General features: G+C 49.9%; 1 protein-coding gene across 4 annotated transcripts; it reads left to right on the top strand.

Moving 5' to 3' along the window:
* Positions 1-2,480: 2,480 nt before the first annotated feature.
* MISP3 (MISP family member 3) lies at positions 2,481-27,965 on the top strand. Of its 4 annotated transcripts, none has more exons than XM_083419689.1 (4): positions 2,481-2,501; positions 4,586-7,097; positions 17,647-17,711; positions 26,798-27,965. In XM_083419689.1, the coding sequence occupies exons 1-4, from the start codon at positions 2,496-2,498 to the stop codon at positions 26,891-26,893; spliced, it is 2,679 nt and encodes an 892-aa protein (XP_083275815.1). In that variant the 5' UTR covers positions 2,481-2,495; the 3' UTR covers positions 26,894-27,965. The 4 variants fall into 4 exon arrangements, with proteins under 4 accessions (XP_083275815.1, XP_083275814.1, XP_083275817.1 ...); XM_083419688.1 differs by having other exon boundaries at positions 17,647-17,729; XM_083419691.1 differs by lacking the exon at positions 2,481-2,501 and adding an exon at positions 2,659-2,853.

Genomic DNA, 27,965 nt, shown 5'->3' with positions numbered 1-27,965 from the left:
GCAGCAAAAGCACCACCGAAGGGACAGGACTGGGAAACTCCTGCTGGTGAAAGCGTAGCAGGCAATGCAAGTTGGGAGAGGCCCCTCTCCCTTTGTGTAAGGCAATAAGCCTCATGACGGGTCAGCCTTTGGTTCACCTGCCTGACACCTGCCCAGTGGCGTAGCGTGGGGGGTGCAGGGGGGCCGGCCGCACCGGGCGCAACATCTGGGGGGGGGGCGCTCGCACTCGCAGCTCTCTGCCCCTACCTGGCTCACTCACTCTCTCTCACTGCAGTGCTGGCTGTGCGAATCCGATCCGAGCCACCGGGTCGCCGCCCACTGTGGAGGGGAGGGTGCCAGGCGTGCGGTGCGGTGCGGAGAGAGAGCGAGGGACTATCTGGGGGAGGGACAGTGCAGCGGGGGGGGGGGCGCAAATTACTTGCCTTGCCCCGGGTGCTGACAACCCACGCTACGCCACTGCACCTGCCTGATGTTGGGGTCAAGGGGACTCTTGGACCAGGAGCTGGGAAGGAAAGAACTTTTAGGAGGTACAAGGCTCACCTGTTCCATCCACAAACAACAGTTAGGCATTCATTGGCATCTAATGGGTAGTTCAGCCCAAACAGGAAGGTATTTAGAGGTTTTTTTAGAGGATGCTCCTCAATTTACACAATTTCACTTACGCACTTGGGGGCCCAGAACAAAAACCCTGCATAATTGGGGGGGGGGGATGCTTGTATATCTCACAGAAACTGAAATGTGAACTGCTGTTGATGAGAAGAGCCCAGCCGGATCAGATTGTGGCCTTTCTAGTCCAGCACTAGACGTGGGTGGCGCTGTGGTCTAAACCACTGAGCCTCTTGGACTCGCCAATCAGAAGGTCAGCGGTTCGAATCCCTGCGATGGGGTGAGGTCCCGTTGCTCTATCCCAGCTTCTGCCGACCTAGCAGTTTGAAAGCACACTAGTGCAAGTAGATAAATAGGTACCACTCCAGCGGGAAGGTAAATAGCGCTTCTGTGCACCCTGGCTTCTGTCATGATGTTCTGTTGTGCCAGAAGCGTTCTAGTCACATGACCCGGAAAGCTGTCTGTGGAAAAACGCCGGCTCCCTTGGCCTGAAAGCGAGATGAGTGCCGCAACCCCGTGGTCGCCTTTGACTGGACTTGACCATCCAGGGGACCTTTACCTTTTTTACCTTACCTTAGTCCAACCAGAAACCCTTGACAGGCCCGCCAAGTTCTGTGACAGCTTGTTGATAAATGTGGTTTACAAGTATTAAAAGGCCTACCGTTCCTGATCCTGATTTATTTGTATGCTGCTTTTCCACCCAAAAATAATGCAAGGAATGTTCTCAGCAGGGAGCAGGAATTCTGTCTCTGCCGTGAATGTATGGGGCAAGAATGTTAGTGTGTAGCAGTGGCAGGGGGTTGTTACTAGCCTGGTGAAAGGAAGACCCTGTCTGAGGGAATTCCCATGCCCCCCCCCCACTTCCCTGGAGACTCTCCAGGAAGGGGGTCAGAAATTCTGCTGGTGAAGAAAGCTTGATTCTCCCCAGGTCCACAACTCATGCAGAATGCAGTTGCTCCCTTTCCTTTCCCGCCCCGACCTGGCCACAGTGATCCATGCAATGGTCACCTCCAGGCTTGACTACTGTAATTCGCTCTATGCGGGGCTGCCCTTGAAGCTGTCCCAGAAACTCCAGCGGGTGCAGAATGCTGCAGCGAGGCTCCTCACGGGGTCTCTGCCATGGGAGCATATTCACCCAGTGCTTTTCCAGCTGCACTGGCTCCCGGTGGAGTACAGGGTCAGGTTCAAGGTGCTGGTTTTGACCTTTAAAGCCCTTCACGGCCTAGGACCCTCATACCTACAGGACCGCCTCTCCCGGTATGCCCCACGGAGGACCTTAAGGTCCATAAATAGCAACACCCTAGAGGTCCCGGGCCCTAAGGAAGTCAGATTAGCCTCAACCAGAGCGAGGGCCTTTTCAGCACTGGCTCCGGTCTGGTGGAACGCTCTGCCTCATGAGACCAGGGCCCTGCAGGATCTGATTTCTTTCCGCAGGGCCTGTAAGACAGAGTTGTTCCGCCTGGCCTTTGGCTTGGAGTCTATTTGATTCCCTCCCCCTCTTTCTTTTTTCCTTTCTCCTCCTGTGATGAGGCTGCATTTTAATGTTTTAATGTTGTATTTTAATCTTGTTTTTAAGTTGTATTCATTCAACTTGTTTTTATTATTGGTTGTTAGCCGCCCTGAGCCCGTGGCTGGGGAGGGCGGGGTATAAATAAAATTATTATTATTATTATTATTATTATTATTATTATTATTATTACTGAGAGTTGGCCAGGAAATCCATTGCAGGGAAGAACAGAAAAACAGGGGCTGCTTTGGTGGATTGGATCAAGGCATGCAAGTGCCCACAGGAGCCGTACGGATGCCTTCCGGAAGCCCCAAAACAAGGGCATGAACCTTCCCTGTCAATACAGCATCTGGAAAGAAAAAATTATATCCTGCCACAGTGCATGAAGGTTTATTCAGCTTTCCTTGCTAATACCCACCAGTAGGCTGAGATTCCTGCATGAATCTCTCTGTTCCTAAGAATGTCCCCTGCACGTGGTTAATATTCAATGCCATTGCACAACTGCCTGTGCTTTGTTGTGCATATTTCGGGGAGGAGTGGCCCCAGGGCTGTGCATTTTCTTGGCAACTCTTTTTGCAATTGTGCGGCAGGGCTGTGTCCTCCCCGCAGATTAGCTTGGGGCGTGTAATTGGCTCAGTGGCTGAGCATAAAGCCCAGGGAAAGCACCTCCCGCTGGGACAGACTGCCAGGGGTCCAGGACTCCGGCCAGGCAGAATCCGGAGAGCGTGTGTTAGTGGCAGGTAAGAGAAGCCCTATGCCTCTGAGATACAGGGTGCGGGCATCACTCTGCAGGTTGGAAGAGGATAATGGAAAGGGCAATCCTTAGGCAGGCAGTAAACAATTAGTTAATCCACTGGGTCATGAGAAGAGAGTGGGAAGAGATGGGGGTGGGGGCTGATTAGGGCATGGGTAGGCAAACTAAGGCTCAGGGGCCGGATGCGGCCCAATCGCCTTCCGAATCTGGCCCGTGGACGGTCCAGGAATCATTCTACATGAGTAGAATGTGTCCTTTTATATAAAATGCATCTCTGGGTTATTTGTGGGGCATGGGAATTTGTTCATGTTTTTCCCCAAAATATAGTCTGGCCCCCCACAAGGTCTGAGGGACAGTGGACTGGCCCTCTGCTGAAGAAGTTTGCTGACCCCTGGATTAGGGGCTCATATGGTCAGACTCTGGAGTAGCAAGGGCTGCAGTGTCCTAAGATTGAGCCCTGGTTATTATTGGACTTAAATAATTCTTTTCCTTCAAGGGGTGGGATAAATAAATCCCTTCCCCTTTCATGTTCCTGGAATATAGATCCTGCTTTGCTTTTCATGAATGCATCCCCCCCCCCCCACTCCAAGGCAGATGGTTGTACAAAGCATTTCAGGGTGTGATCCTGCTTGTTCATATAATACCCATCCCAAAACAGCAGGGGAAGGGTTTGGGAAGGTCCCTGGAAGCTGCATGTTAATATCCTTCATGGCTGCATTTTTCTGTACAGGGCTCCCTATTTCTGTCTATTGGAAGAGGTAGTTATTCCTGCCACCTGTTATTGGGGAAGGAATCAAATTCCCTGCTACCAGAAGCACTACCTAGGGAAGGAATAGGTGCTTGGTTGACCCCTGGCCTGCGTTTCAGACCACCTATATAAAAATCAGGAGGGTTTTTTTTTCTCCAGCCAGGATTTTCAGGTCCGTGTCCCGGCAGGTTTCTTTCATCCTGGCATTTTCACTGGGAAATCTCTGCATTTTACCTTGGGAAACCTGACTGCCATTTGCTCCAATTCAGTGGTCAAACGTGGGTTTTCCTGCTCGGACATGGATCTGGACTTGTGCCTAAAAGCATGGTATGAAAGGAAGTGTGGATGACCCCAGGTGCGAGGAAAGGAGCCAGGGAGGGGCATAGAAGAGTGCAGAAAATATTTGGCTCTGTGCTAACCCCCTTCTCCACTGGCTCAGGGGTTAGCACAGGGGGGTCAGCAAACTTTTTCAGCAGGGGGCCTGTCCACTGTCCCTCAGACCTTGGGGGGGGCAGACTATATTTTTGCTGGGGAAATGAACAAATTCCTATGCCCCACAAATAATGCATTTTAAATAAAAGCACACATTCTACTCATGTAAAAACACCAGGCAGGCCCCACAAATAACCCAGAGATGCATTTTAAATAAAAGCACACATTCTACTCATGTAAAAACACGCTGATTCCCGGACAGTCTGTGGGCCGGATTTAGAAGGCAATTGGGCCGGATCAGGCCTCCGGGCCTTAGGTTGCCTACCCATGGGTTAGCAGGTAAGAGGTGGAGGTAAGGAAGCTGCAGAGAAACCCAACTCCAGCGCCCTTGGGCACCCTTTGATTCCATTGCCAGGAGAGGGAGCCATCACCTCATTGTTTCTTGAGATCAGGCCATGGGTGTAGTGGGAACCGGCACAAAAGAGATGAATGCTTTTGTTCAAGGTTTCTGTTCTGTTTTATTTTTTACAAAAAAAAGAGCCACACCCTGGCCTGGATGAGCACCGAAACTCTACCACTGCCTCCCCCAGCTCCTGGGTTGCGCCACAGAGACCAGGAGAACTCCAGGGTGGATGCATTCAGGGACATGGTGGAAAGTGGGACTATGGCTGAAAATGTCCCCATAGCCACCCCGCCCGATGACTCCTTGGTCCCCTCGCTCGATGTTGCCACTGGTTCCCTTGCCAAAGACAATGTGCTGCAGGAACCGTCCACCTCAGGACAGGAGAGCAACCATTTTGAGAGGGGGTCCCCATCTCCAGTCAAGCCTCCAGAGGGGACTGAAATGGCAGAGCTCTCCACGTCACCAGACCAAGGGCAGGGTGACAACTATTCCACTCACTGGGACAAGACACCAAGTCCCTCTCCAGAGCAACCGAATGCTGAGGATGCTGCAAGCCTGTTGGCCCAAGGGGGACATGGCAGCCAATCTGTGTGTTGTGACAAGATGCCGGGTGCCCAGTGTCCTACTGGGACCTTGGAACAGCTGGCGCAAGAGGAGGAGGCCAGTCTGAATCACTGCCATGAGAAGAACGGAGCTGGGCCCACTGACTCCTTGAAGCAGTTGGGGCATGGCCAAGAAGAAAAAGGAACTCTTCTTCTTCATTGTGTGGAGACCTCAGGTGTTTCTTCGGAGCAACAGAACTCCACCAGCACCTCAAATCAGCTGGACGTATGGGAGGAGAGTGGCATTGTGGGTAGTCACAGCCAGGATCCTGCTTCAGAATCTCTAGAGGAACCTGAACTTGCCGCCGCTGCAGCCTCTGAGCCACCCAGCATCTCGCTTCCGGGGACCAATTCCCCAAAGCAGTCATGGGAGGGAGATTGTTTGGTCTTTCCCAGCCACCATCCCAGCTCCGCTCCCTGTGCTGAGCATCAGGAAACGTTTGACATTGCCAGCGTTGATCAAGACGTAAAACCAGGCTGCTCGGAAACGGTAGAGGGTGGCAAGGAGGAAAGCAAGCCCAGGGTGCTGGGTGATCAGTCCCAAGCTGCAGATGAATATCTGGGTAACCTGAATGGAGAGTTATTTGGGGAGGGCTCGGTGGATCACTCTCAAACGGAGAAGCAAGATGCCCAAGATGCTGAACCCACCCCAGCCGGACTTCCACTGGCATTGATAGACTCTCAGCCAGATGTTGGCACCTATTGCCAGCAGAGGGCAGCAGGCACAGATGGCGACACTCCCCTGCAGGCAGTGCCGAGGCAGTCTCCTGTGGCAACCGGCGACTCCTCTGGACCTGCCCACTGGGGCCTGGCTCCTGACTGTGGCAGGGAAGAGAGAGAAGGACTGGCTGCTGAGGAATCGAGCGGAGCCGGCAACGACAGCCAAGCCCAGGGTGAGGCTGGAGCCAAGGCTGCGCTGGAATCTGAGAAGGGAGAGGAGGCGCCCAACAGCGCTGGGCCTGGGGAAGCCACCTGCGTGCCGGAGAGTGCAAAGGACCTAGCCGGTGCCAAAGATCCAGCCGGGGAATCACCTGGCTTGGAAAGCCCGACTGGCACAAGGGATCCAGCTGGTCCCCAAGACCAAGCTGGGACCATGGTGCTAGCTAGCGCCGAAGATCCACTTGGGGCCAGGGACAGAACGGGCTCTCAAGATTTGGCCAGCACCACATGCCCAGTTGCTGTTTCGGAGCACGACACTTCCAGTCCGAAACCTGGAGACCAGTCGCTACTTGGTGCCAGGGACCCTGCCAGCCCAGAAGACCTGGTGAGCCCTGCAGACCCGGTCTGTGCCACATCCACGCCCAGCAGGCCCTCTGGGACTGGCGGCATGGACTGGACGGGAAATGCCACGGAGCGTACAGAGGCCCTGCACCCTGCCACCGAGACCCCGATCGAGCGAGAGATCCGTCTCCACCAGGAACGGGAAGAGCACCTGCGGCGGCAAAGGGGCCTGGCTAGCCCCTGGGGCACTCAGGAGTATGTGGAGGTGCGTATCAGGCCTATCCTGAACCAGAACGTGGGGCCCCCCATGCTGCCCAAGGAGAAGGAGCGCCAGTGGGCCGGGGTTCAAATGCAGAGGGAGATCCAGAGGGAATGTCAACGTGAAGAGGACCTGGTCCAGCTGGGGAAGGTCAGGGGGGCCTACGACCGTGGCACCCCGCAAGAGATGCAGGAGAAGATGATGATTTTTGAACAGCACCCCAGCCCAGAACCTCCGGCCCCCAGGAAGATGCTGTGCAGCAGCCCCAGAGGGGCAAGGGGTCTCTCCTTTGCGGAGGCCAACAGCACCGCCAACATGGTCATCGTGGACTCTGGTGCTCTGCTGCGAGCCCAACGACCGCCGGCCGAGAGAACCCCTGCCTCGGCCAACCCCTTCTTCTGCTTGCGTGCCAAAAGCCCCCAGTCTGTGCTGAAGCAGGAGGTCCAAGAAGCTCAGGAACGAGAGCGGGAGCTGCAGAAGCAGAGGCACAACCTGTACGGCTCAGCATTGCCCTGCCAGGCTGCAGAGGCCTCAGCTGAGGATGAGGAGACCCCCAGCCAGCCAGGTAAGGGGCAAGGTGCGATGAGCGAGTGTGGGGAAGAGGGAGAATGGGGGGTCACCCGCTGGGACTGAAGGGCCGTTCGTTCAGGACTGGGAAAAGGAAGCGCTTCTTCGCACAACACGTAATTAACGCATGGGCTTGGTTTACCGTAAGATGTATTCGTAGCCGTTGGATTAGTTGGCCTTAGAATGAAACAGGCAAACACACGGAGGAAAGCTCAGTGGAGCCTCCAGTTTCAGAGGCAGCGCACTGCGGAACGCCAGTTGCAAGGTTAGATTTCAGGCCACAGGGAAGGGCTGTTGCTGTATTGGCCTCCTTGCTGGACCTCCCAGAGGCATCTTACTGGCCATTGTTGGAAACAGAACGCTGGGCTAGAGGAAGCCTCTTGGTTACTTTTACGTACAGTGGTACTTCGGGTTAAGTACTTAATTCATTCCGGAGGTCCGTTCTTAACCTGAAACTGTTCTTAACCTGAAGCACCACTTTAGCTAATGGGGCCTCCCGCTGCTGCCATGCCGCCAGAGCATGCATTCTGTTCTCATCCTGAAGCAAAGTTCTTAACCCGTGGTACTATTTTTGGGTTAGCGGAGTCTGTAACCTGAAGCATATGTAACCTGAAGCATATGTAACCCGAGGTACCACTGTACTTGTGATAGCTAAGTGGGATTCTTACATTCAGATTTGGCATTGTATTCAAATCTGAATGTAGAATTCCTACTTGGCTATCCTGAGTCCCTGTCGGGGGAAAAAGCAGCGTATGAATAAATATATAATGGTACATAAAAGGGACCAAGGGAGTCCTCTTGTATTCAGTTCCATATTTACTGCATATGCACCCAACTGTTCCGCCAAGGAGCCCAAGGCAGAGTTCTCCCCATTCTATGTTATCTGTTGTGACGTGGGGTTTGTGATTTCAGCTCTCTTGACATAATCTGCTGGAGACAGTTCTCTAGTAACACTTCTTTATTACAGCAAACAAGACTGAAGACTGAGGAGGGGAAAGCTACATTTATAGGGACAGGGGACTAGCTAGAAAGGATACATTTTGGAGGGAACAATATCAGGCAATCACAGTCCTGCCTTTTGGAGGAAACCAATAAGACAGAGGATCCAAATACAGCAGTTTAAATGAACCAATAGTAGCTGTACCCCCTGAAACCAAAAGGCAGTTACTTTACCCTAATGCAAATATAGACAATAATAATACAGATATAAAATCCTTTGACTCAATACACAACACCCCTCCCCCCCTAGTGAGCACAGCAGACGTAATCTCTCAGGTACTGTGGGGTCCTACAACTTCTACTTGATCTCCTGACAACAGGCGTTGCCGGTTCTGGATTGGGTGTTACCTGTGGTAGAGGGGCTGCTATAGGGGTTTCCTCAGGAACAGATGGAGTCCCAGACATCTCAGGGTTCCCTACCTGTACCTCGTCATCATGAGGACTAGCAGACCCTGGTTCATTTGCTGAAGCCCCTGGTGACTGCACCTCTGGGCCATTTTCACTCTGGTCTTGCAGCTCTGCGTCGTTAGCCAGGGATGAATTATCTGACTCCTCCCTGCTGAGCGCCCGGCGCCTCAGCTGATCTATATGTCTCTTCCAAACTTGCCCATTTTCCAAGGTTACATAATAGGACACAGGTCCACTAGCCCGGGTGACCACACCAGCCACCCACCGCGAACCTCGTGAATAGTTCCTCACCCAGACCAGATCTTCAGGGGCGAGATACCTTGTTGTGTCAGTCTCAGCCTGGGGGGTTGCTCTTGAATTATGGTTTGGCATTTTATCCGGGTGGACATAATCCAGCACCGTTACCAGTCTTCTACCCAAGAGCAGCTCAGCTGGCGACTTGCCCGTCGCAGTACACGGCGTCGCATGCTGCAAAAATAACATTCGCGCGATGCGAGCTGACCAGTTACCCTCCATTAAGCGCGCAATGGATTCTTTGGCTGTTCTTACCATGCGCTCAGCCTGCCCATTGGAGGATGGGTGAAAGGGCGCGGATGTGACCCCTCTTATGAAGTTATCAGCCAAGAATGCCCTGAATTCTTGGGATACAAAAGCTGCCCCATTATCTGATACAATGGTCTCAGGTAACCCGTGGGTTGCAAACAGCTGCCTCAACACCTTGATTACGGCAGCTGATGCCATGCTAGGGACCATCGCCACTTCTAACCATTTGGAATATGCATCGACGACAACCAAAAAGACCTTCCCCTGGAATGGCCCAGCAAAATCTAAGTGCAGCCGGCTCCAGGGAGATCTGGACTGCTCCCACCAGTGAACTGGTGCTCTGGCCACTTCTGGCCGCACCTCTTGGCATGCCTTACATGTTCGTACCCATTGTTCTATGTTCTGGTCCATTCCAGGCCACCACACATAACATCGGGCTAGCGACTTCATCCTGACCATTCCCGGGTGTCCCATGTGAAGCGTCTCAAGCACCCTGTTTCTCAGTGGTGCTGGGATGATCACCCTATCTCCCCACAGGAGACAACCCTTATGCATGGACAACTCGTGCTGCCTTGTCGCATAAGGCCTGAATTTGTCTTCATGCGGACCACCTGGCCACCCCCTCCCCACCCAAGTGAGCACACGGGAGAGAACAGCATCTTTCCTCGTTTTCTCAGCTATATCAGTAGCCGTTACAGGAGCCCCCGGAAGTGTTTCCAGCATCATTATGTGCTCCGCTGGAGCGGGATCCTCATTGCTCCCGCCAGGAAGGGGCAATCGACTCAGCGCATCAGCGTGGCACAACCGTTTCCCCGGCACATGGGTCAAGGTGTACTGGAACCCGTTCAGGAATATAGACCAACGCAACATTCTGGGGGAGAGAATTTGTGGCGTTTGTTTGTTCGGGTTGAACAACCCTAACAGTGGTTTGTGGTCCGTTTCAATGGAGAAATGGCGACCGTACACATAATCATGGAACTTTTTGATTCCTGCCACAATTGCAAGCGCCTCTTTGTCAATTTGAGCATAGTTGCGCTCCGTGGGCGACAACGTACGGGAATAGAAAGAGATGGGCTTTTCCGACCCATCCAGTTCCCTATGACTCAGCACCGCCCCCAGGCCGTATTGAGAGGCATCACATGCCAGGACCAGCGGCTTTGACTCATCATAATGAGCAAGGACGCTCCCGCTACTCAGCATTCTTCGCAAGGAGTCAAAAGCCTTCTGCTGCCCCTGCCCCCATCGCCACACATTCTTTTTCTGCAACAGTCTATGTAATGGTTCAGCTACCGAAGCTTTATGGGGTAAGAACGAATGATAAAAGTTAATAAGTCCCAGGAATGACTGCAACTCCGTCTTGTTCTGTGGTCGTGGTGCCTCGATGATGGCCTTAATCTTAGCATCTGTGGGGTGGATGCCTGATGCATCAATTTTAAACCCCAAGAAATCCACAGCTGGCACCCCAAAGCTGCATTTTTCCTTTTTCAGTTGCAACCCCACCTCCTTGAACTTGAGCAACACTGCACGGACACGCGCAACCAGTTCCTGTGGGTCTTTTCCAGCAATCAAAACGTCATCAAAAAATGGCAAGACCCCCGGCAGACCTCTTAACAGGCGTTCCATGAGCCCTTGAAAAATCCCTGGGGCCACACAAACTCCAAATTGTAATCTGTTAACTCTGAACGCCCCTTTATGTGTGACAATAGTCTGTGCTTCCGCTGATTGTGGGGTTACTGGCAGCTGTTGGTAGGCTTGTGCCAGGTCAATTTTGGCAAACACCTTGCCCCCAGCCAGTTTAGCCAACAGATGTGATACGACTGGAATGGGGTATGAGTTTCCCCTGAGTGCCTTATTGATAGTACATTTGTAATCTGCACAGATCCTGACTTCCCCATTTGCTTTAAGGGGCGTGACGATTGGAGTCTCCCACTTAGCAGAGTCCACGGGTGAGAGAACTCCCTGCTTGACCAATTTATCCAGCTCTGCTTCGATCTTGGGTTGCAGTGCAAATGGCACCCGCCTTGGTTTGAGTCGGATTGGGGCCACCCCAGGGTCCAACTCGAAGTCAACTGGGGGCCCTTTATAACAACCCAGTTTTCCATTAAAGAGACCAGCAAACTCTTTGCATAATGCCTCGCTCATCTCAGGGCAGGTTTGGATTGAATTAAGCCCTGATATACTCAGTCCCAGGGCGGGGAACCAGTCAGTGCCCAGGAGACTGGGGCGACTGCCCTTCGCAATCACCAGTTTGAGTACAGCCTGTTTGTCCCGGAACTGAACTCTCACGGCACACATTCCCATAACATGGATGCGGCCCGCTGAGTATGACTGCAAGGTTGCCGGGAAGGGCTCCAGAGGGGGCAACTTACCCCTGGGGAAGAATGTCCTCGCGGTCTGGTCCGACACGATAGTGAATCCAGATCCGGAGTCCACCTCCATGTCGCACTGCTGACCCTCAATCTTCACCTTGACGTGTGCCTTGCCTTGCGCTGGGAACTGCACGACCCTCCCGTTGATCTCCGTTACATAGTGGCAGTCCTTTAGAAAATGGGTTGCTGTGGGCGGTCTGCGATGCTCCAGTCTAGGTGTTCCTGTCGCTCCCAACGCCGCCGATCTACAGACCCTGGCGATGTGACCTGTCTTCCCGCACGTCCGGCACATAGCATCCCGGAAACGACAACTCTTCCGCTCATGGTTTCCGCCACAACCTGGACACCTGCCTCGGTGATCTTTGTGCACTGTGCAGGCCTGACGCACTGACTCGACCCCACGGACTGGGCTCTGGCTCGGAGTAGCCTCTAGCTCGTCCATGGCATGCGCAACTTCTATCTGTGGCTTAGGGGCCTTGCGACTGGCATCAAGCTCCTCTCTTTCATAATTCTCCGTGGCGGTGGCCTCCTTCAAGGCTGAAGCAAGGGTAACCTCTTCTTTAGCCACGATGCGTCTTCTGGCTTTCTTGCTGCTCAGACCACCGATAAACCGATCCAGGAGAGTCTCTTCCAGATTTTGGAAGTCGCAGTGCTGAGCGAGCTTCCGCAGTTCAGCTAGAAATGCAGATACAGACTCCCCAGCACGCTGCTGCCTCTCATGAAACTCCATCCGCCGGGCCATCTTGGTCTCAGTAGGCGCCAAATGGCTTGTTAGGCAGGCAAGAATATCTTTGAGAGATGTCTCACTTAGCTTCGCTGGAGCAAGCAATGCCTTGGCCAGCTTGAAGGTCTCAGGCCCACAGTAGCTCAGGAATGTGGCCCTTCTTTTGCTGGCATCGGTGATCCCTTGAGCCACTGCGAAGAACTCGAAGCGTTCGACGTAGTCTTCCCACGTGTGGGGCTCTGATGGCTGGAAGGGCTCCAATACCCTTGGACTCTCCATTGTCCTGTGGCAGGGTCGTCTTCTCAGCTGGCCAGTGAGTCTTGTTCTTAGCTGCAATCCGGACTCTGAGGCAGGGCTGCGTTTAACCGCTCCTCAGCATTCCGGATCCCATCCTCGTCGCCAGTTGTTGTGACGTGGGGTTTGTGATTTCAGCTCTCTTGACATAATCTGCTGGAGACAGTTCTCTAGTAACACTTCTTTATTACAGCAAACAAGACTGAAGACTGAGGAGGGGAAAGCTACATTTATAGGGACAGGGGACTAGCTAGAAAGGATACATTTTGGAGGGAACAATATCAGGCAATCACAGTCCTGCCTTTTGGAGGAAACCAATAAGACAGAGGATCCAAATACAGCAGTTTAAATGAACCAATAGTAGCTGTACCCCCTGAAACCAAAAGGCAGTTACTTTACCCTAATGCAAATATAGACAATAATAATACAGATATAAAATCCTTTGACTCAATACACAACATTATCTTTACAAGCAGGTGAGGCTGAGAGATGGCGACTGGCCCAAGGACGCCGGGTGAGCTGCATGGCTTAGTGGGGATGTGAAGCTTGGCATTGCAGGCTCAATATCCTAACTGCACAATACTGCTGGGACAAGCGGCAGGATCATTACCTTTTCATGCCCTGCTTGTGGGCTTCAGAAAAGCACTTTGCTGGCCACGGTCAGAACCAGGCGGTTTGATTAGGTGGACCTTTAGTGAAGTCCACCAGAGCTCTTCTTACGATCAGTGATTTTAGGAGTAGCTCTGTAGAAAGGCAAAGAATGCTATGGGATCTTAAAAGACTGGCTCCTTTCTTGTGTGGCATCAGTTTTCACAAGCAAGGTGGGTTTTCTTTTTCCTGTCTGGTGCCAAAAGGTGAACTAAGAAGGCTGTATGCAGACAAATGCGGGGCTTGCGTAAACAACAGAAGCTGTTGCTTGGAACAGTAATATTTCTGGAGTGAAGCATACGGTCTAGAAACTTGCTATTTGCTTTTGAAAGCTGACGTTCTTGGTTTACTAGTAACATGCCTTGCCACAGAACTCCCACGAAAGTCCTGTTTTGTAGGACAGAGCTTTCCAAACTGTGTTGCGACATGTTAGTGTGTCGGCTGCAGGTGTGTCGTGTGAACACTCCCTGCACTCCTCCCAGGGCTGGAAAGGGGTTATTTGAAGCTCCGGTTTGCTAGTAAAACTGAATTACTGTGTCACGAAATGATGCATGTCTGAAAAGTGTGTCACCAATACGAAAAGTTTGGAAAGCTGTGCTGTAGGGAATAAATACCACTTCCAAGGACCAGCTCCAACATTAGGCAGAGTGAAGCAGTGGACTCAGGCAACTAAAACTGAGTATCAAGAGAAGGCAGGGAATTGTTATTTAATGTTATTGTACTTTTACTGCTAGGGGGGAGAGGCACTTGTGGTGTTTTCTGCCTCAGGTGCCAAAATAACTTGACCCCCCTCCCCATCCTCCACCATATCATAGACCTTGCAGCAGCTCTACCTCAGGCAAAAATTGCCTTAGTCCAGCATTCTCGCTTGCAAAATCATTAAGATGCAAAGGGATCATGAAAACCGCCACCCTTTCAGATCACACCTGCACGGTCCTTCTGACTCACATCCTGGCTCCATAGCAGCAGGACCCAACAATCAAAGGAATGTGGCATCTAACACAACATTGAGCATTTCCATTGAATCCGGGCGCACTTACAGCCCTGACCTCTGGCGTGGTTGAAGCGCTGGAACTTTCCAATCAAATCCCTATCACTGGGTAACCTTGAGTTTGTTGCTTTGTACTCCGGTTCATAAAGTGAATGAATGTGTGCAACTCAGATAGTAAAAAATTCCCCTTTTTTAACTTTTACTTTTACTTTTACTTATTCAATTTATATACCCTTTATCCAAAGATCTCAGGGCGGTGTACAAGATTAGAAACGCATTGCAAAACATCCGTGACAAAAACATAAGAAAAATATAGTAAAAAGCAGACTGACAGACAGCCCAATAGTAAAATAAGAAGACCAGTCCTCTCCCCCACATTTTAACAGGCCATAGATTATTTAATAGCCTTGTTGTTGTTGTTTAGTTGTGTCTGACTCTTTGTGACCCCATGGACCAGAGCACGCCAGGCACTCCTGTCTTCTACTGCCTCCCGCAGTTTGGTCAAAAGTCCATGGAGTTTTCTTGGCAGGGATACTGGAGTGGCTTGCCGGTTCCTGCTCCAGGTGGATCACGTTTGGTCAAAACTCTCCACGATGACCTGTCCATCTTGGGTGGTCCTGCACGGCATAGCTCATAGCTTCTCTGAGTTATTCAAGCCCCTTCACCACAGCAAGGCAGTGATCCATGAAGGGGTTTAATAGCCTTAGGCCTGAGGAATGGTTTTGCCTGGCATCTAAAAACATGTAATGATGGCGCCAGGCGAGTCTCTCTGGAGAGAGCATTCCACAATTGAGGAACCACCTCAGAAAAGGTCCGTTCTCTTGTTGACACCCTCCAAACCTCTGGGGTGGGGGAGACATACAGAAGGGCCTCAGACTACAAGTGCACAAAAATACACAGAAAGCAGTGTATGAATCTTTCAGGCTCATAGGACGTCCAGTTTTTCATCTCCGATTATGTTACTCAGGCTGCTTAAGGCCCGACGCAACCTGAATGAAGAGAAAAAGAGACTGAGCGTGTGCTCTGTTGTTGTCACGGACAGGGATGTAGGTGTCACAGAACTCTGTGCCTGGATTTTGGGCCATATTTCCCACACAGATGCTTTGGACTTCAACTCTCATCAGCCCCAGCCATAAAGGAGTTGTAGTCCAAAGCATTTGCGGGGCAATGGGGTGGGAAAGAGCTGGCAGAGAAAGTGTTCCCAGTGTCCTTCTTCTTCATATCTGCATGCCCAGTGTTTGAATATAATAACCTTCCTGGAAGGGCAAGTTCTCCTGGTAAGGTAGCCTGCCTGAAGAAGCAGATTTTGGTGGTGGCACAGTTCAAGGACAAAACATTGCCATGTACTTAATTAGAAGACATCTGAAGGCAGCCCTGTTTAGGGAAGTTTTTAATGTTTGAAATTTCATTCTGTTTAATGTTCTGTTGGGAGCCACCCAGAGTGGCTGGGGAAACCCAGCCAGATGGGTGGGCTATAAATAAATTATTATTATTATTATTATTATTATTATTATTATTATTATTATTATTTATTGTGAGACGTTTATTGCCACTATCTGGAGCCACCAAGGCCCAAAATGAGTCGGGCCCTTGGCTAAGGGCTTGTGGGGTGAACTGCAGCTGACCTACAGAAGTTATCACACACGGCCATTTCCTTGCCTCCTTGTAAGCTCAGCACCTGAGCCAATGTGTTGTAATGAGGGATGTGGGTGGTGCTGTGGTCTGAACCACTGAGCCTCTTGGGCTTGCTGATCAGAAGGTCGGTGGTTTGAATCCCCGCAACGGGGTGAGCTCCTGCTGCTTGGTTCCTTCTCCTGCCAACCTAGCAGTTCGAAAGCACACCAGTGCAAGTAGATAAATAGGTACTGCTGCAGCGGGAAGGTAAATGGCATTTCCATGTGCTCTGGTTTCCGTCACGGTGTCCTGTTGTGCCAGAAGCGGTTTCGTCATGCGGGCTATATGACCCAGAAAGCTGTCTGTGGACAAATGCCGGATCTCTCGGCCTGAAAGTGAGATGAGCACCGCAACCCCATAGCTACCTTTGACTGGACTTAACCATCCAGGAGTCCTTTATCTTTTACCTTTTTAGCTTAATGATCAGAGCATTGGACTAGGTAAAGGTAAAGGGACCCCTGACCATTAGGTCCAGTCGTGGCCGACTCTGGGGTTGCGGCGCTCATCTCACTTTATTGGCCGAGGGAGCCGGCGTACAGCTTCCAGGTCATGTGGCCAGCATGACTAAGCTGCTTCTGGCGAACCAGAGCAGCGCACGGAAACGCTGTTTACCTTCCCGCCGGAGCGGTACCTATTTATCTACTTGCACTGGCATGCTTTCAAACAGCTAGGTTGACAGGAGCAGGGACCGAGCAACGGGAGCTCACCTCGTTGTGGAGATTCGAACGGCTGACCTTCTGATCGGCAAGCTCTAGGCTCTGTGGTTTAACCCACAGTGCCACCCACGTCCCACAATTGAACTATGAGTCAGTTCAAATCCCCACTCAGCTGGGGTGACCCTAGGCCAGTCACTGTATCCTACTGTGTCATTCTATTTGTGCAAGAACTTCTGTTTGCACAGCAGAACTGCTGCTCCCTCTCTCCCTGCGTCTTCTGGGATCCCCACCCAAGATTTTCTTTGCCCAGGGCAGGGGGCTGTTGCAGAGAGAGGAGCTCCTGGTTAAGGAGAAATGGGTTGGTGTTTGGTGGTATGCACACTTCCTTGAGCTCCTTGGGGGAAACAGAATGATATAGATAGATTAAATAAACAAATTAGGGTCCCAGCTGCACCATGAGAACCTGGCAGCCAACAGAACCGGAATGTGTACCTAGTGGGTGGTAATAGTTTTCCTAGGCTGCTGTAGCAAACACAGGGTTGGTTGAATTTTAACAGAGGCAAGACTGAAAGGGAAACCAGCAGGTGTAACCAGGGACAAGGAAATGTCAGAGAGGGACGCAAAGGTTGTAAAACGGAAACTGGGAGAAACTGCTTTCCTGACAGGGATGTGGAAAGAATGTTCAGTTCCCCGTCTTCAGGGCCTGAAAGAAAACCCTTCCCTAAGGCCATTGAAGGACGCGGGTGGCGCTGTGGGTTAAAGCTTCAGCGCCTAGGGCTTGCCGATCGAAAGGTCGGCGGTTCGAATCCCCGCGGCGGGGTGCGCTCCTGCTGTTCGGTCCCAGCGCCTGCCAACCTAGCAGTTCGAAAGCACTCTCGGGTGCAAGTAGATAAACAGGGATTGCTTGCTAGCGGGAAGGTAAACGGCGTTTCCGTGTGCGGCTCTGGCTCACCAGAGCAGCGATGTCACGCTGGCCACGTGACCCGGAAGTGTCTTCGGACAGCGCTGGCCCCCGGCCTCTTGACTGAGATGGGCGCACAACCCTAGAGTCTGTCAAGACTGGCCCGTACGGGCAGGGGTACCTTTACCTTTACCTTTTTAAGGCCATTGATGTGGGTGGGTCAGTCCCTGTTGAGAAAATTGCACTTTGGGAAATGCAGGTGGCCAGAAGCACTCTTATTACTGACTGTTAGCCCTGTGTCACCGTTGAGAACTGTCCTTTGTCTTTGTCTCCTTCTCAGAGAGACCTTCCTGCAAGAAGCTGGACGTCACCTGGCCGCCTCCGAGCCCTCCGGAGACCTCTCAGGTGAATGGCCTCCATCAGGTAACAAGCGCAGGGGAGCAGTGCCCTTATCACACAGCTATGACTGGCGGCCTGTTGCTGTCCTTAGGAGCAGCACCGGCTGCCTCTGTGGGCCAACAAGACGCCTGTGTTAGAAAGCTGCCATCTTACAAGGAAGGAGTTGGAGTAAAAATATCCTGGGATGCGCAACTCTAAATCTCACTTGAAGCGTAAGCAGGAAAAGCAACTACCAATTATGCCTCAAGGTGTTGTTATTTAGTCGTTTAGTCATGTCCGATTCTTCGTGACCCCATGGACCAGTGCATGCCGGGCACTCCTGTCTTCCACTGCCTCCCGCAGTTTGGTCAGACTCATGTTTGTAGCTTTGAGAACACTGTCCAACCATCTCGTCCTCTGTCGTCCCCTTCTCCTTGTGCCCTCCATCTTTCCCAACATCAGGGTCTTTCCCAGGGAGTCTTATCTTCACATGAGGTGGCCAAAGTATTGGAGCCTCAGCTTCACGATCTGTCCTTCCAGTGAGCACTCAGGGCTGATTTCCTTAAGAATGGATAGGTTTGATCTTCTTGCAGTCCATGGGACTCTCAAGAGTCTTCTCCAACACCATAATTCAAAAGCATCAATTCTTCGGCGATCAGCCTTCTTTATGGTCCAGCTCTCACTTCCATACATCACTACTGGGATGCCTCAAGGTACCAGCGGGCAGATATTGGTCTGATATTAGTTCACATCATGATTGCAAACATGCAATCCATGTTCAAATGGACGGCCTTATTATAACAACAGCCACACGACTGCTGACCTGTCTGGATCCACACTCTGTCCTGTGAATGAAGCCCAGCCATCCAACAGACAGATTTTTTAAAAATAATTTTTATTAATTTTCCATTTAAACATTTATAATCACATCGTTATTATCCACTTTGCTTCTTTGGCTCTTTAGAGCCTGTCAACTTCCTTCCCTCCCGCGTCTTGGCTTTCAAAACTAAGCTTTTTTGCACAGCATTTTATATATTTTCCAATTCTAATATACCGTATTTTTCCATGTATAAGACTAGGTTTTTTTCCTAAAAAATGATGTCAAAAATTAGGAGGCGTCTTATACACGGGGCCATCTCCCCCCATTTTCTTAAATATGAGTCCCCAAAAATAGGGGGTGTCTTATACATGGGGGTGTCTTGTAGACGGAAAAATATGGTAACTCATTACGAAATATCTAACAATTTAAATAAATATAGAAAGGTAAGAAATTTCTCATTACAAGTCTTCAAATAAACCTATTAGTGTTGTTAACTGCTTACAATGAACTTTCAAATATTGCATAAATTTACTCCAGTTCTTTTGGAACACTTGATCGCACTGGTTTCAGATTTTTCCCATCAGCTTCGCCAGTTCTGCAAAGTCCTTCATTTTCATCTGCCACTCTTCTTTCGTTGGTACTTCTTGTTGTTTCCATTTTTGGGCTAAAAGGGTTCTTGCCACTGTTTTTCCATACATGAACAGTCTTTTGTCTTTTTTCTTTTTTTGTATCACCTACCATACCGAGTAAAAAGGCTTCTGGTTTTTTAACAAAAGTGTTTTTAAACATTTTCTTTAACTCATTATATATCATTTCCCAGAAGGTCTTTACCTCTCCACAAGTCCACCACATATGGTAGAAGATACCTTCCTTTTCTTTGCATTGCCAACACTCGTTAGATCTTGTCTTATACATTTTTGCAAGTTTTGATGGTGTTAAATATGGTCTATACATTATTTTCATCACATTTTCTTTAAGTGTACTGCATGCAGTAAAATTAATACCTTCATTCCACGGCCTTTCCCACAATTCTAACTGAATATTATATCCAAAATCTTTAGCCCATTGTATCATCACCCCTTTAACCTCTTCATCTTTAGTATGCCACTCCAAAAGTAATTTGTACATTTTCGACAATATTTTCCTCTTATCATCCAATAAATCTATCTCCAGCCTAGATCTTACTATATCAAAACCATTTTTCCTTTTATCTTCCTTAAACACTTTAATGCAACCAATCTGTCAATAATTCTTTTATTTCTTCAAATGTTTTTAATTTTAACTGACTTCCTACCTCTGTCAACAAATCTGTATACGTGGCCCACTCTCATATTTAACTTTTTTACTGCTATTGCTTCAGTTGGAGAGAGCCACCAAGGAGTTTTACGTTCCAATAAGTTTTTATATCTGTTCCACACCTCATAAATTGATTTTCTTATTGGGTGATTCAGGAATCCTTTATACACTTTTACTTTATCATACCATAAATATGCGTGCCATTCATATTGGACTCTCTAGAGTTTTAGACCAAAGCCTCAGTCAGCCCTGGGGTGGAGGAGCTGAACTTTCAGTATGCAAACCATGTGCTGTTATCTCTGAGTGGCAAACACACACATACACACCACTTGCCCTTTTTTTTGTCTCCCTTGCTGTTAACATTTCAACGGCAAATTCCTTCAAAGAATTTGTTTTGCTCATGCTGCTCTGGAAAGCAGGGGCTCATCGACAAAACTATATACGTTATTTTTACATAACAGCAAGAGCTAGAATCCTATTCATTCATTATTTGCCGCTAGTAACTTGTGGTTAGCGACTGCTGTAACTCAGACTGCAATCTTATACACACTCTTCAGGCTGCATAATACATTAAGGGCTTAAAATGCATCTAGGTCGTTCTTTTTCTCAATTGGGATTGAAGCTGGTTTTGCAGAAAGCACATCAAAATGCAGTGTTTCTTAAGCAACAACAGGATAGACTTAGGGCAGGTATGGATTGTGACTTACATGGTGTGTTCGCTGCTTCTCAAGCCCTGGATGCAGAGCAAATGGAATTGCGAATAAATTCCACTGAACTAAGAGCCAAGCTAGACAATAAGTTAGCTATGGCTGTGTACACACTTTTCTGTTTATTCTGCATCAAGTGCACTCTTACTGCTCGTTTGAGTATCTGTGTACACACAAGATTAGCTACAAGCTATATCTATCCTGCTGTTTGTTACGAAATACTGCATTTTGATGTGTGTGTGTCCCCCACCACCCACAAACCAGCTTCAATCCAAATTGAGAAAAAGAATGACCCTGCTGTGTTTTAAATCGGTAATGGGCACACCGTCTACATGCATGGGCATAAGCAGGGGGGCAGCTGCCCCCCTAAATCAAATAAATAAATAAAAATACTTAACTGACCAATTGCGTCACAGATAACTCTGTTCTGCCCCCACCCCCAATAAATCCTGGCTATGCTCATGCCAGGGACGCGGGTGGCACTGTGGGTAAAAGCCTCAGCGCCTAGGGCTTGCCGATCGAAAGGTCGGCGGTTTGAATCCCCGCGGCAGGGTGCGCTCCCGTTGCTCGGTCCCAGCTCCTGCCCACCTAGCAGTTTGAAAGCACCCTTAAGTGCAAGTGGATAAATAGGGATCGCTTACTAGCGGGAAGGTAAACGGCATTTCCGTGTGCGGCTCTGGCTCGCCAGAGCAGCGATGTCACGCTGGCCACATGACCCGGAAGTCTCCGGACAGCGCTGGCCCCGGCCTCTTGAGTGAGATGGGCGCACAACCCTAGAGTCTGTCAAGACTGGCCTGTACGGGCAGGGGTACCTTTACCTTTATGCTCATGCCAACATGCATGGTCATAGCCAGGATTTTTGTTAAGGGGGCAGGTCTTTTGTGGGGGGGCAGAACATGTATTTTTATTGATTTTGGGAGGGCAACTGCCCCTCCCTGCCCCCCTGGCTACGCCCATGCCTACGTGTCTGGGCTTTTGCTTTAGTTCATCCAATCTGAATAAAGGAGCCTGATCTGGATACAGATCCTAGTGTGATGAGAGGAAAGGGGACTTTATCCCTTCCCCACCCCTGTTGGGTCCGCAGTTTGTTTAAGAAAAGAGCTCTCATTGAAGCAATCAAGAGTTCCTCTGCCCAGCATCATTTGGGCATGAGGAATGGGATCCAGATCAGGACCAAGATTACAGCACAGGGCTAAAGGGTTAAACCCTCTGCACCTCCATCTTATGATTAGGAATTGGTAGGGAGAAACCCTGCACTTAGAGGCACAGGTGTGTACATAAGTGCAGGGGTCCCCAACCTTTTGGAGCCTGGGGGCACATTTGGAAACCTCTGAAACGGTCATGAGCCCCACAAAACATCCATTTTGCAGAAGACAAATAGCAAGATTCAGGACCCCCCCCCCCCCGAAACATACAACAGGCAAAGTATTTACATGCCCACCCCCTCCAAAAAAACCCAAGCAGTGCAGACAACAAACAAAACTCTCTAAAGCTCCCAAAATGCTTTCTTTAAAATAAACGAAGAAGAAGAAGTAGTAAACCTTTGGAGGGATCCAGGGCCTTGGCAGATGCCAAGCTGATACATTGGGCTTATCCACACTTACCATTTGCCCCTTTTGCCCAGGCACAAGTCCACACTTCAAAGCTCTGTGTCCGAGTGTTTTCTTCTTACCCCGAAGCTTTTCTGTGAGAACCTGCTCTTTAGTGCTCAGTCGGAGCAAGCATCAGTTCTGGTTTTCTACAGATTGCTGTTTGCTCCGATTGAGCTTTAAAGAGCAGGTTTTCATGGGAAAGCTCCACGGCAAAGAAAAGGGCGCTTGGACATGGCGTTTTAAAGCGTGGACCGTGCCTGGAAAGAGCAGAGGAAAGGCAAATGTGGATAAGTCCATTGTCTTGTTTGGCCCTAATCAGAGCTCACGTCTGAGCAGGAAATGTGTGCATCTGCTTGCAAAGTCAGACTCTCAAATTAGTTTCTGAATGTGGAAGGCACAATACTTGACAGAGCAATAGTTTGATAGGCGTTCATCAAAAGGTAGCGCAATGAACTGGGACCAGGCAGATATTCTAAAGAGGGAAAACAATACAAGCTCCCCCCCCCCCCCGGCACTGTTTTCAGAAGGCTAAGGGGGGCATGATTTGGTTAAAAATGGGGGAGGGGTATGGGTTTTATTAAGGACTTCCTACCATTCCATGAACAATTCAAGCATTATTTCAGTGCACAGGGCAAGCGGGGGGGGGGGGGTTTGAGGAGCCCAGCAGTGCTTGACTCTCTCTAATTAACATGTCCACAATTCTGCTTGCCCCATGCCAAGAAAGCTTTCCCTGCCGCTTTCCCTGGGAAAACCCACTCTTTAATGCTAAATCGGAACAAACAGCAATCTGCAGAAAACTCAGTTGCCATTTGTTCCAATTCACCATTGGACTATGGGTTTTCCTGGTGGAAAGCGAGGAGGCAAAGGGCAGTGTGGATGAGACCCCAAGAACTGCAAAAGAGCAACTCCTTCCTATTTCAATTAGGCTTGCAGAGGAAAGCTGGGAGGGGGGTGGTTGTGGCCAGGTCCCCTCAATTTGTTTTGTGCTTTAATGGCACGCACAAACAAATATCCAGCGGAAACAAGCCTTGGTTATCTTTCCTTTGCCTATCTCGCTTTCATAAAACACACACATGACAAGCACACACTTCAATGGGCTCATTGTAATGCATTGAAATTTTGTTTCCTTTGCTGCTGATAAATAGGGGTTGGCAAGCCCACTGAGCATAGCAGCGCTGAGCCTGCCGTTCCTCATTTCACATGGCTGCAAAATGATGGCAGCACAGCAGGCAGGAAAACTTTGTATCGTTCGCCTGCTTCTTGATATGGTAAAAGCCAGGCTGTTTTGTTTCTGAAAGCTAAAGGTCCCATCTTGAAAAGGGCATTAGGGGGCCTTCTGCACAGTGCCTGCCAGCAGTGGCGTAGCGTGGGTTGTCAGCACCCGGGGCAAAGCAAGTAATTTGCGCCCCCCCGCTGCACTGTCCCTCCCCCAGATAGTCCCTCGCTCTCTCTCCGCACCGCAGCGCACACCTGGCACCCTCCCCTCCACAGTGGGCGGCGACCCGGCGGCTCGGATCGGATTCGCACAGCCAGCACTGCAGTGAGAGAGAGTGAGTGAGCCAGGTAGGGGCAGAGAGCTGCGAGTGCGAGCGCCCCCCCCCAGATGTTGCGCCCGGTGCAGCCGGCCCCCCCTGCACCCCCCATGCTACACCACTGCCTGCCAGCGAGACCCCTTCCACACCCACAGGAGGGGGCATAAAAATCACCTCTCAGGTGCTGAACTCCTCCTGTGACACCTGAAGTGGCCCCCCCATCCCCAGCTCAGCACTCCACCTGCTTTGCCTGCAGAAAGAATCTGCCAAGTTTTCCAGCAGGGGAGAGAAAGGGGTCCTTGGAGCAGCTTCCAGGAAGACAGCAGCATTGGTGTCCCATCCAGCCCAAAGGAGGTGCATTCCTCCTGTCTAGATAACCTTGCCTGCTTCTCAGATTTTTTTTAGGGGGGGACACACCAATACAGCAGGGACGCTTAGGACTTGCCGATCAGAAGGTTGGCGGTTCGAATCCCCGCGACGGGGTGAGCTCCCGTAGCTCAGTCCCTGCTCCTGCCAACCTAGCAGTTCAAAAGCATGTCAAAGTGCAAGTAGATAAATAGGCACCACTCCGGCGGGAAGGTAAACAGCATTTCCGTGCGCTGCTCTGGTTCACCAGAAGTGGCTTAGTCATGCTGGTCACATGACCCGGAAGCTGTACACCGGCTCCCTCGACCAATAAAGCGAGATGAGCACTGCAACCCCAGAGTCGGTCATGACTGGACCCAATGGTCCAGGGTCCCTTACCTTACCAATACAGCTCCTTGCCATGGGTGCCAGGGATCCTAGTTATGCCTCTGCACATTCACCCCTTTTTCCTGGCCTGGATCCCTTTTGCTTAGCTGTAAGGAGAAGTCCCCCGTCCCAAGGAGGTGTATCTGCAATAGGAGCCCTAGGGTGCTGGGACCTCACTGGAAGCCTGATAGTGCTGCTCCCCAGGATAACAGAAAATTTACCTTTCTACAAAGTTAGCGCTCCACCACACTTCCCCTTGGCCTGTGCCTAAAAAGCACAGGTCCGAGTACTTTTTTTACTTTCTAGGCACAGGTCTGAGCGGTTTCCCCTTTGCCCGGCTCCTTTCCCAGGTAAAGTCTGCTCTTTAGCTTTAAACTGGAACAAATGGCAGTTCATGGAAAAACCACTTGCCGATTGAGCACTAAAGAGGAACAAGAGGTAGCATGGGCAAGCCTTTAGTGAAAGTGGGTGCAGCTTCAGTTTTCCACCTCTGGCACCAAAAAGTTCTCTTTGTGTTTCAAAGACCCAAAGCAAGAATGCAGACTCAGGATCTCTTGATAGTAGAGCCAGAGAAGAAGCCGCTTTGTACTGAGTCAGGCCATTGGTCCATCTCGCTCAGTATCCCAGGCAGGAACCTTCTTTGTGCAAGGCAGAACCTCTACCAATGGGCTCTGGCCCTTCACACTAATCATGTGGGTTAAGGGATTCTGAGCAAACCCAAGTTATTAGAAGTAACTTGCAGGAGCAGATCAGAGCCTCCCTAATCCTGGGGTGGGGGGGTATAGTTTTTGTTTGTTGCTATGGGCTTATCCACACCTCCATTTGCCCCATTGCAAATCAGAACCAACAGCAATTGGGTTTTCTGCGGATTGCTGTTTGTTCCGATTTAGCGCTAAAGAGTGGGTTTCGCAGAGGAAAGCCAGGGGGGAGATAAAACTGCTTTGACCCATGCCCAGAAAGCACGGGACAAGCCAAAATGTAGACGAGCTCTCTGTTACGTGTTTTTGTGTTTTTATATTGCAAACGGGCCTGTGATCCTCAGATGAAAGGCGGTATAGAAATTTAAATAAAGAAATAAATAGTCCAGTGTTCTTTGCAAGGACCCCAACAGTCAGCAGGAATCAGGTTCATCAGAAACGAGGTGGGTTCCATGCTCTACCTTTTGCCTACAGCTGCTGTTAATATACACTTGAACTTAGCCAAAAGGCTGAGAAGCTGTAATATCAAGGCAGGCACTGAACAGGACTTGGATTGCCAGTTCGCATTTATCTCTACCTCTTCCCATAGCAACCCCTACCTTGGGCAGTTCGTTTGAGAGCAAACATATCTGAATTCAATATATTTACCAACAATGTGGGAAAACTCCATTATATGATTCGGCATGTCTTTCATCTCATGAGAAAGCATTATGGCTTTCACTCCGATTTTAATAAACGAGATGCCTGATACCATTTGGATTTTCAGCATCAGGCACTGAAATGTTTTAGACATCAATCAGACTGCAATCCTGTTATGTATTGAGTTGAATAGGATCCAAACTGCAGCAGTCTGATTGGTCCTAGAACAATAGGATCCAAACTGCAGCCGTCTGATTGGTCCTAGAACAATAGGATTCAGAATGCAGCAGTCTGATTGGTCCTAGAACAATGCAGCAGTATGATTGGTTGGCAGGAACCACCCAATCATGCTCCAGATAGAAGTGAATCCACAACCTGATTGGCTTACAGTAGAATTCCGGAATTAGCCAATCATGTGCAGCCCATTGTGTAAATAATGTATATAAAGCAGATACTTTGAGGGGACTTTCATTTTCATTCCTCCTCACCACTATGAGCTGAATAAAGAGCATGAAATCACTTTGCAACTCTGAGTATCTTTCAAATCCTAAACTCAAGTCGTAGGGAGTAAACCCTACTTACTTCAAAGGGTGCATGCGCAGGATTGCAGCATCCATGCTTGCGAATTCGTCTTAGCACAAACCACAACGTATTGTTACGTCTCAAAATTTAGCTCGCTAGTTGTGATTTGTGAGTGCTTTTTCTTTCTTTTTTAAAGGGACAGCCACCTCCACCAAAAGCATGAAGAAGCTTTAAATTTCAGCAGAAGAATGGGGTGGGTGAATTAAGAATTGTTTTAGGTGTGGGGCTCTGCTCCCTAAGTCCTTGAGTGTAATAATTGGGCTCCGTGGAACTGCCCACAGGGCATGGGGCAAAACAATTTTCCTACTGAAGCAATAAGTGTTTCTTTGCAGAGAAATGGGGTCTTCAGTCTTTTCTGTTCAGAAACAGCCGCACCCACCCAGAGCCTCAAGTCCTTTATCACTAAGCAGAGAAAGCTCCCTGCCGCCCCAGCCTTCACCCTGCATGTTTCCTCACTTTCTGTGGACTCTCGCTCACTTTCCCCACTTTCTCTCTCCCCTCATTTAACCCCACAGCCGGAGAGAAGCCCTCGAATCCTCCGCCGACAGAGGAGTGCCTTAATCCAGCGCTGGGAGTCGGGAGCTGTTGGCAACCAGGACAGTGAAGATTAGGGGGCTGCCTCTGCAAGAAAATCCACTGCGTCTCGTCTCCAGTGCAAAAGACACAAGGGCCCCCCCGTGCCTCCCCCAAACTTGCACAAAACATAACTCACGGTGTGCGTGTCGAGTGCACCTCTGGAGCCGACCGTGTATTCTTTCCACTCCGCCTTTCGATTTGACACACAAAAAAAGTCCAAAAGCACGTCTGCACAACCAGTCTGATCACAAGGCAGAAATAGCATTTATAACCGGCTGCCTTCTTCCAAATTTTATCCTGGAACAAAGAGGAGAAAGATTTAAGGGATGGGCTCCAAAGCATTACAGTTCATTTTAGTTCCTTTTTTTATGTAGGTAACACCTGCTTGGACACTGATTTCTCAACCCAAGGGCTTTCCAAACACAGGTTTCCCCTACATTTGGTCTGCTTTGGGCAACCCCACACCAAAGTGTACGGGTGGATCCATGCGCAGGAGCAGCTACACTTAAGTGCATGTGTAGGAGCTGTCCCATGCCAGCAGCATCTTTTCCTGTTGAGGTCCAGCTGTTTATGGGGAAGCGCCATAGCTCCATAGTAGCAGAGCACCTGGCTTGCAAGGATAAAGTCCTAGGTTTAATCCCAGGTAGGGCTGGGAGCCTTGGGGAGGTGCTGCCAGTCAGTGTAGACAATTCTGAGCTAGATGGAACACAGGTCTGACTCGGTGAGGCAGATTCCGACATTCCTATGTTTAACTGGCTGCAGAGAGCCAATAATCTGGGCAGACTTGTGCCTTTGGGCATCTCAGGTGACTTGTGACTGTTCCCCCAAGACTTCTTTCATCCTCAGATTTGACCAAGTCACATGTGGGTTTTGTCCCTGGGTATTCAAACTTGTGTACAAACAAGTATTGTAGGAACAAGCCCACAGGCAGTTGATACTGCTACTACTGGGGATGAAAGATGGCATTTTTTTTACTCTGGGGTAGTATGCTTTGCCACTGACTCTTTTTTTCATTCAGCAAAATAAGAATCAGACAAGAATCTTTCAATGAAAAGAGCTCCTTGATTTTGTCTACGCCAGCAAGAATTAAAAGTAAATCAAACGGGA

The sequence above is a fragment of the Podarcis tiliguerta genome (assembly GCF_965153285.1).
Source record: "Podarcis tiliguerta genome assembly, chromosome: 17".
NCBI classification, from domain to species: Eukaryota; Metazoa; Chordata; class Lepidosauria; order Squamata; family Lacertidae; genus Podarcis; species Podarcis tiliguerta.
This window is presented reverse-complemented; position numbering and strand designations above follow the sequence as displayed.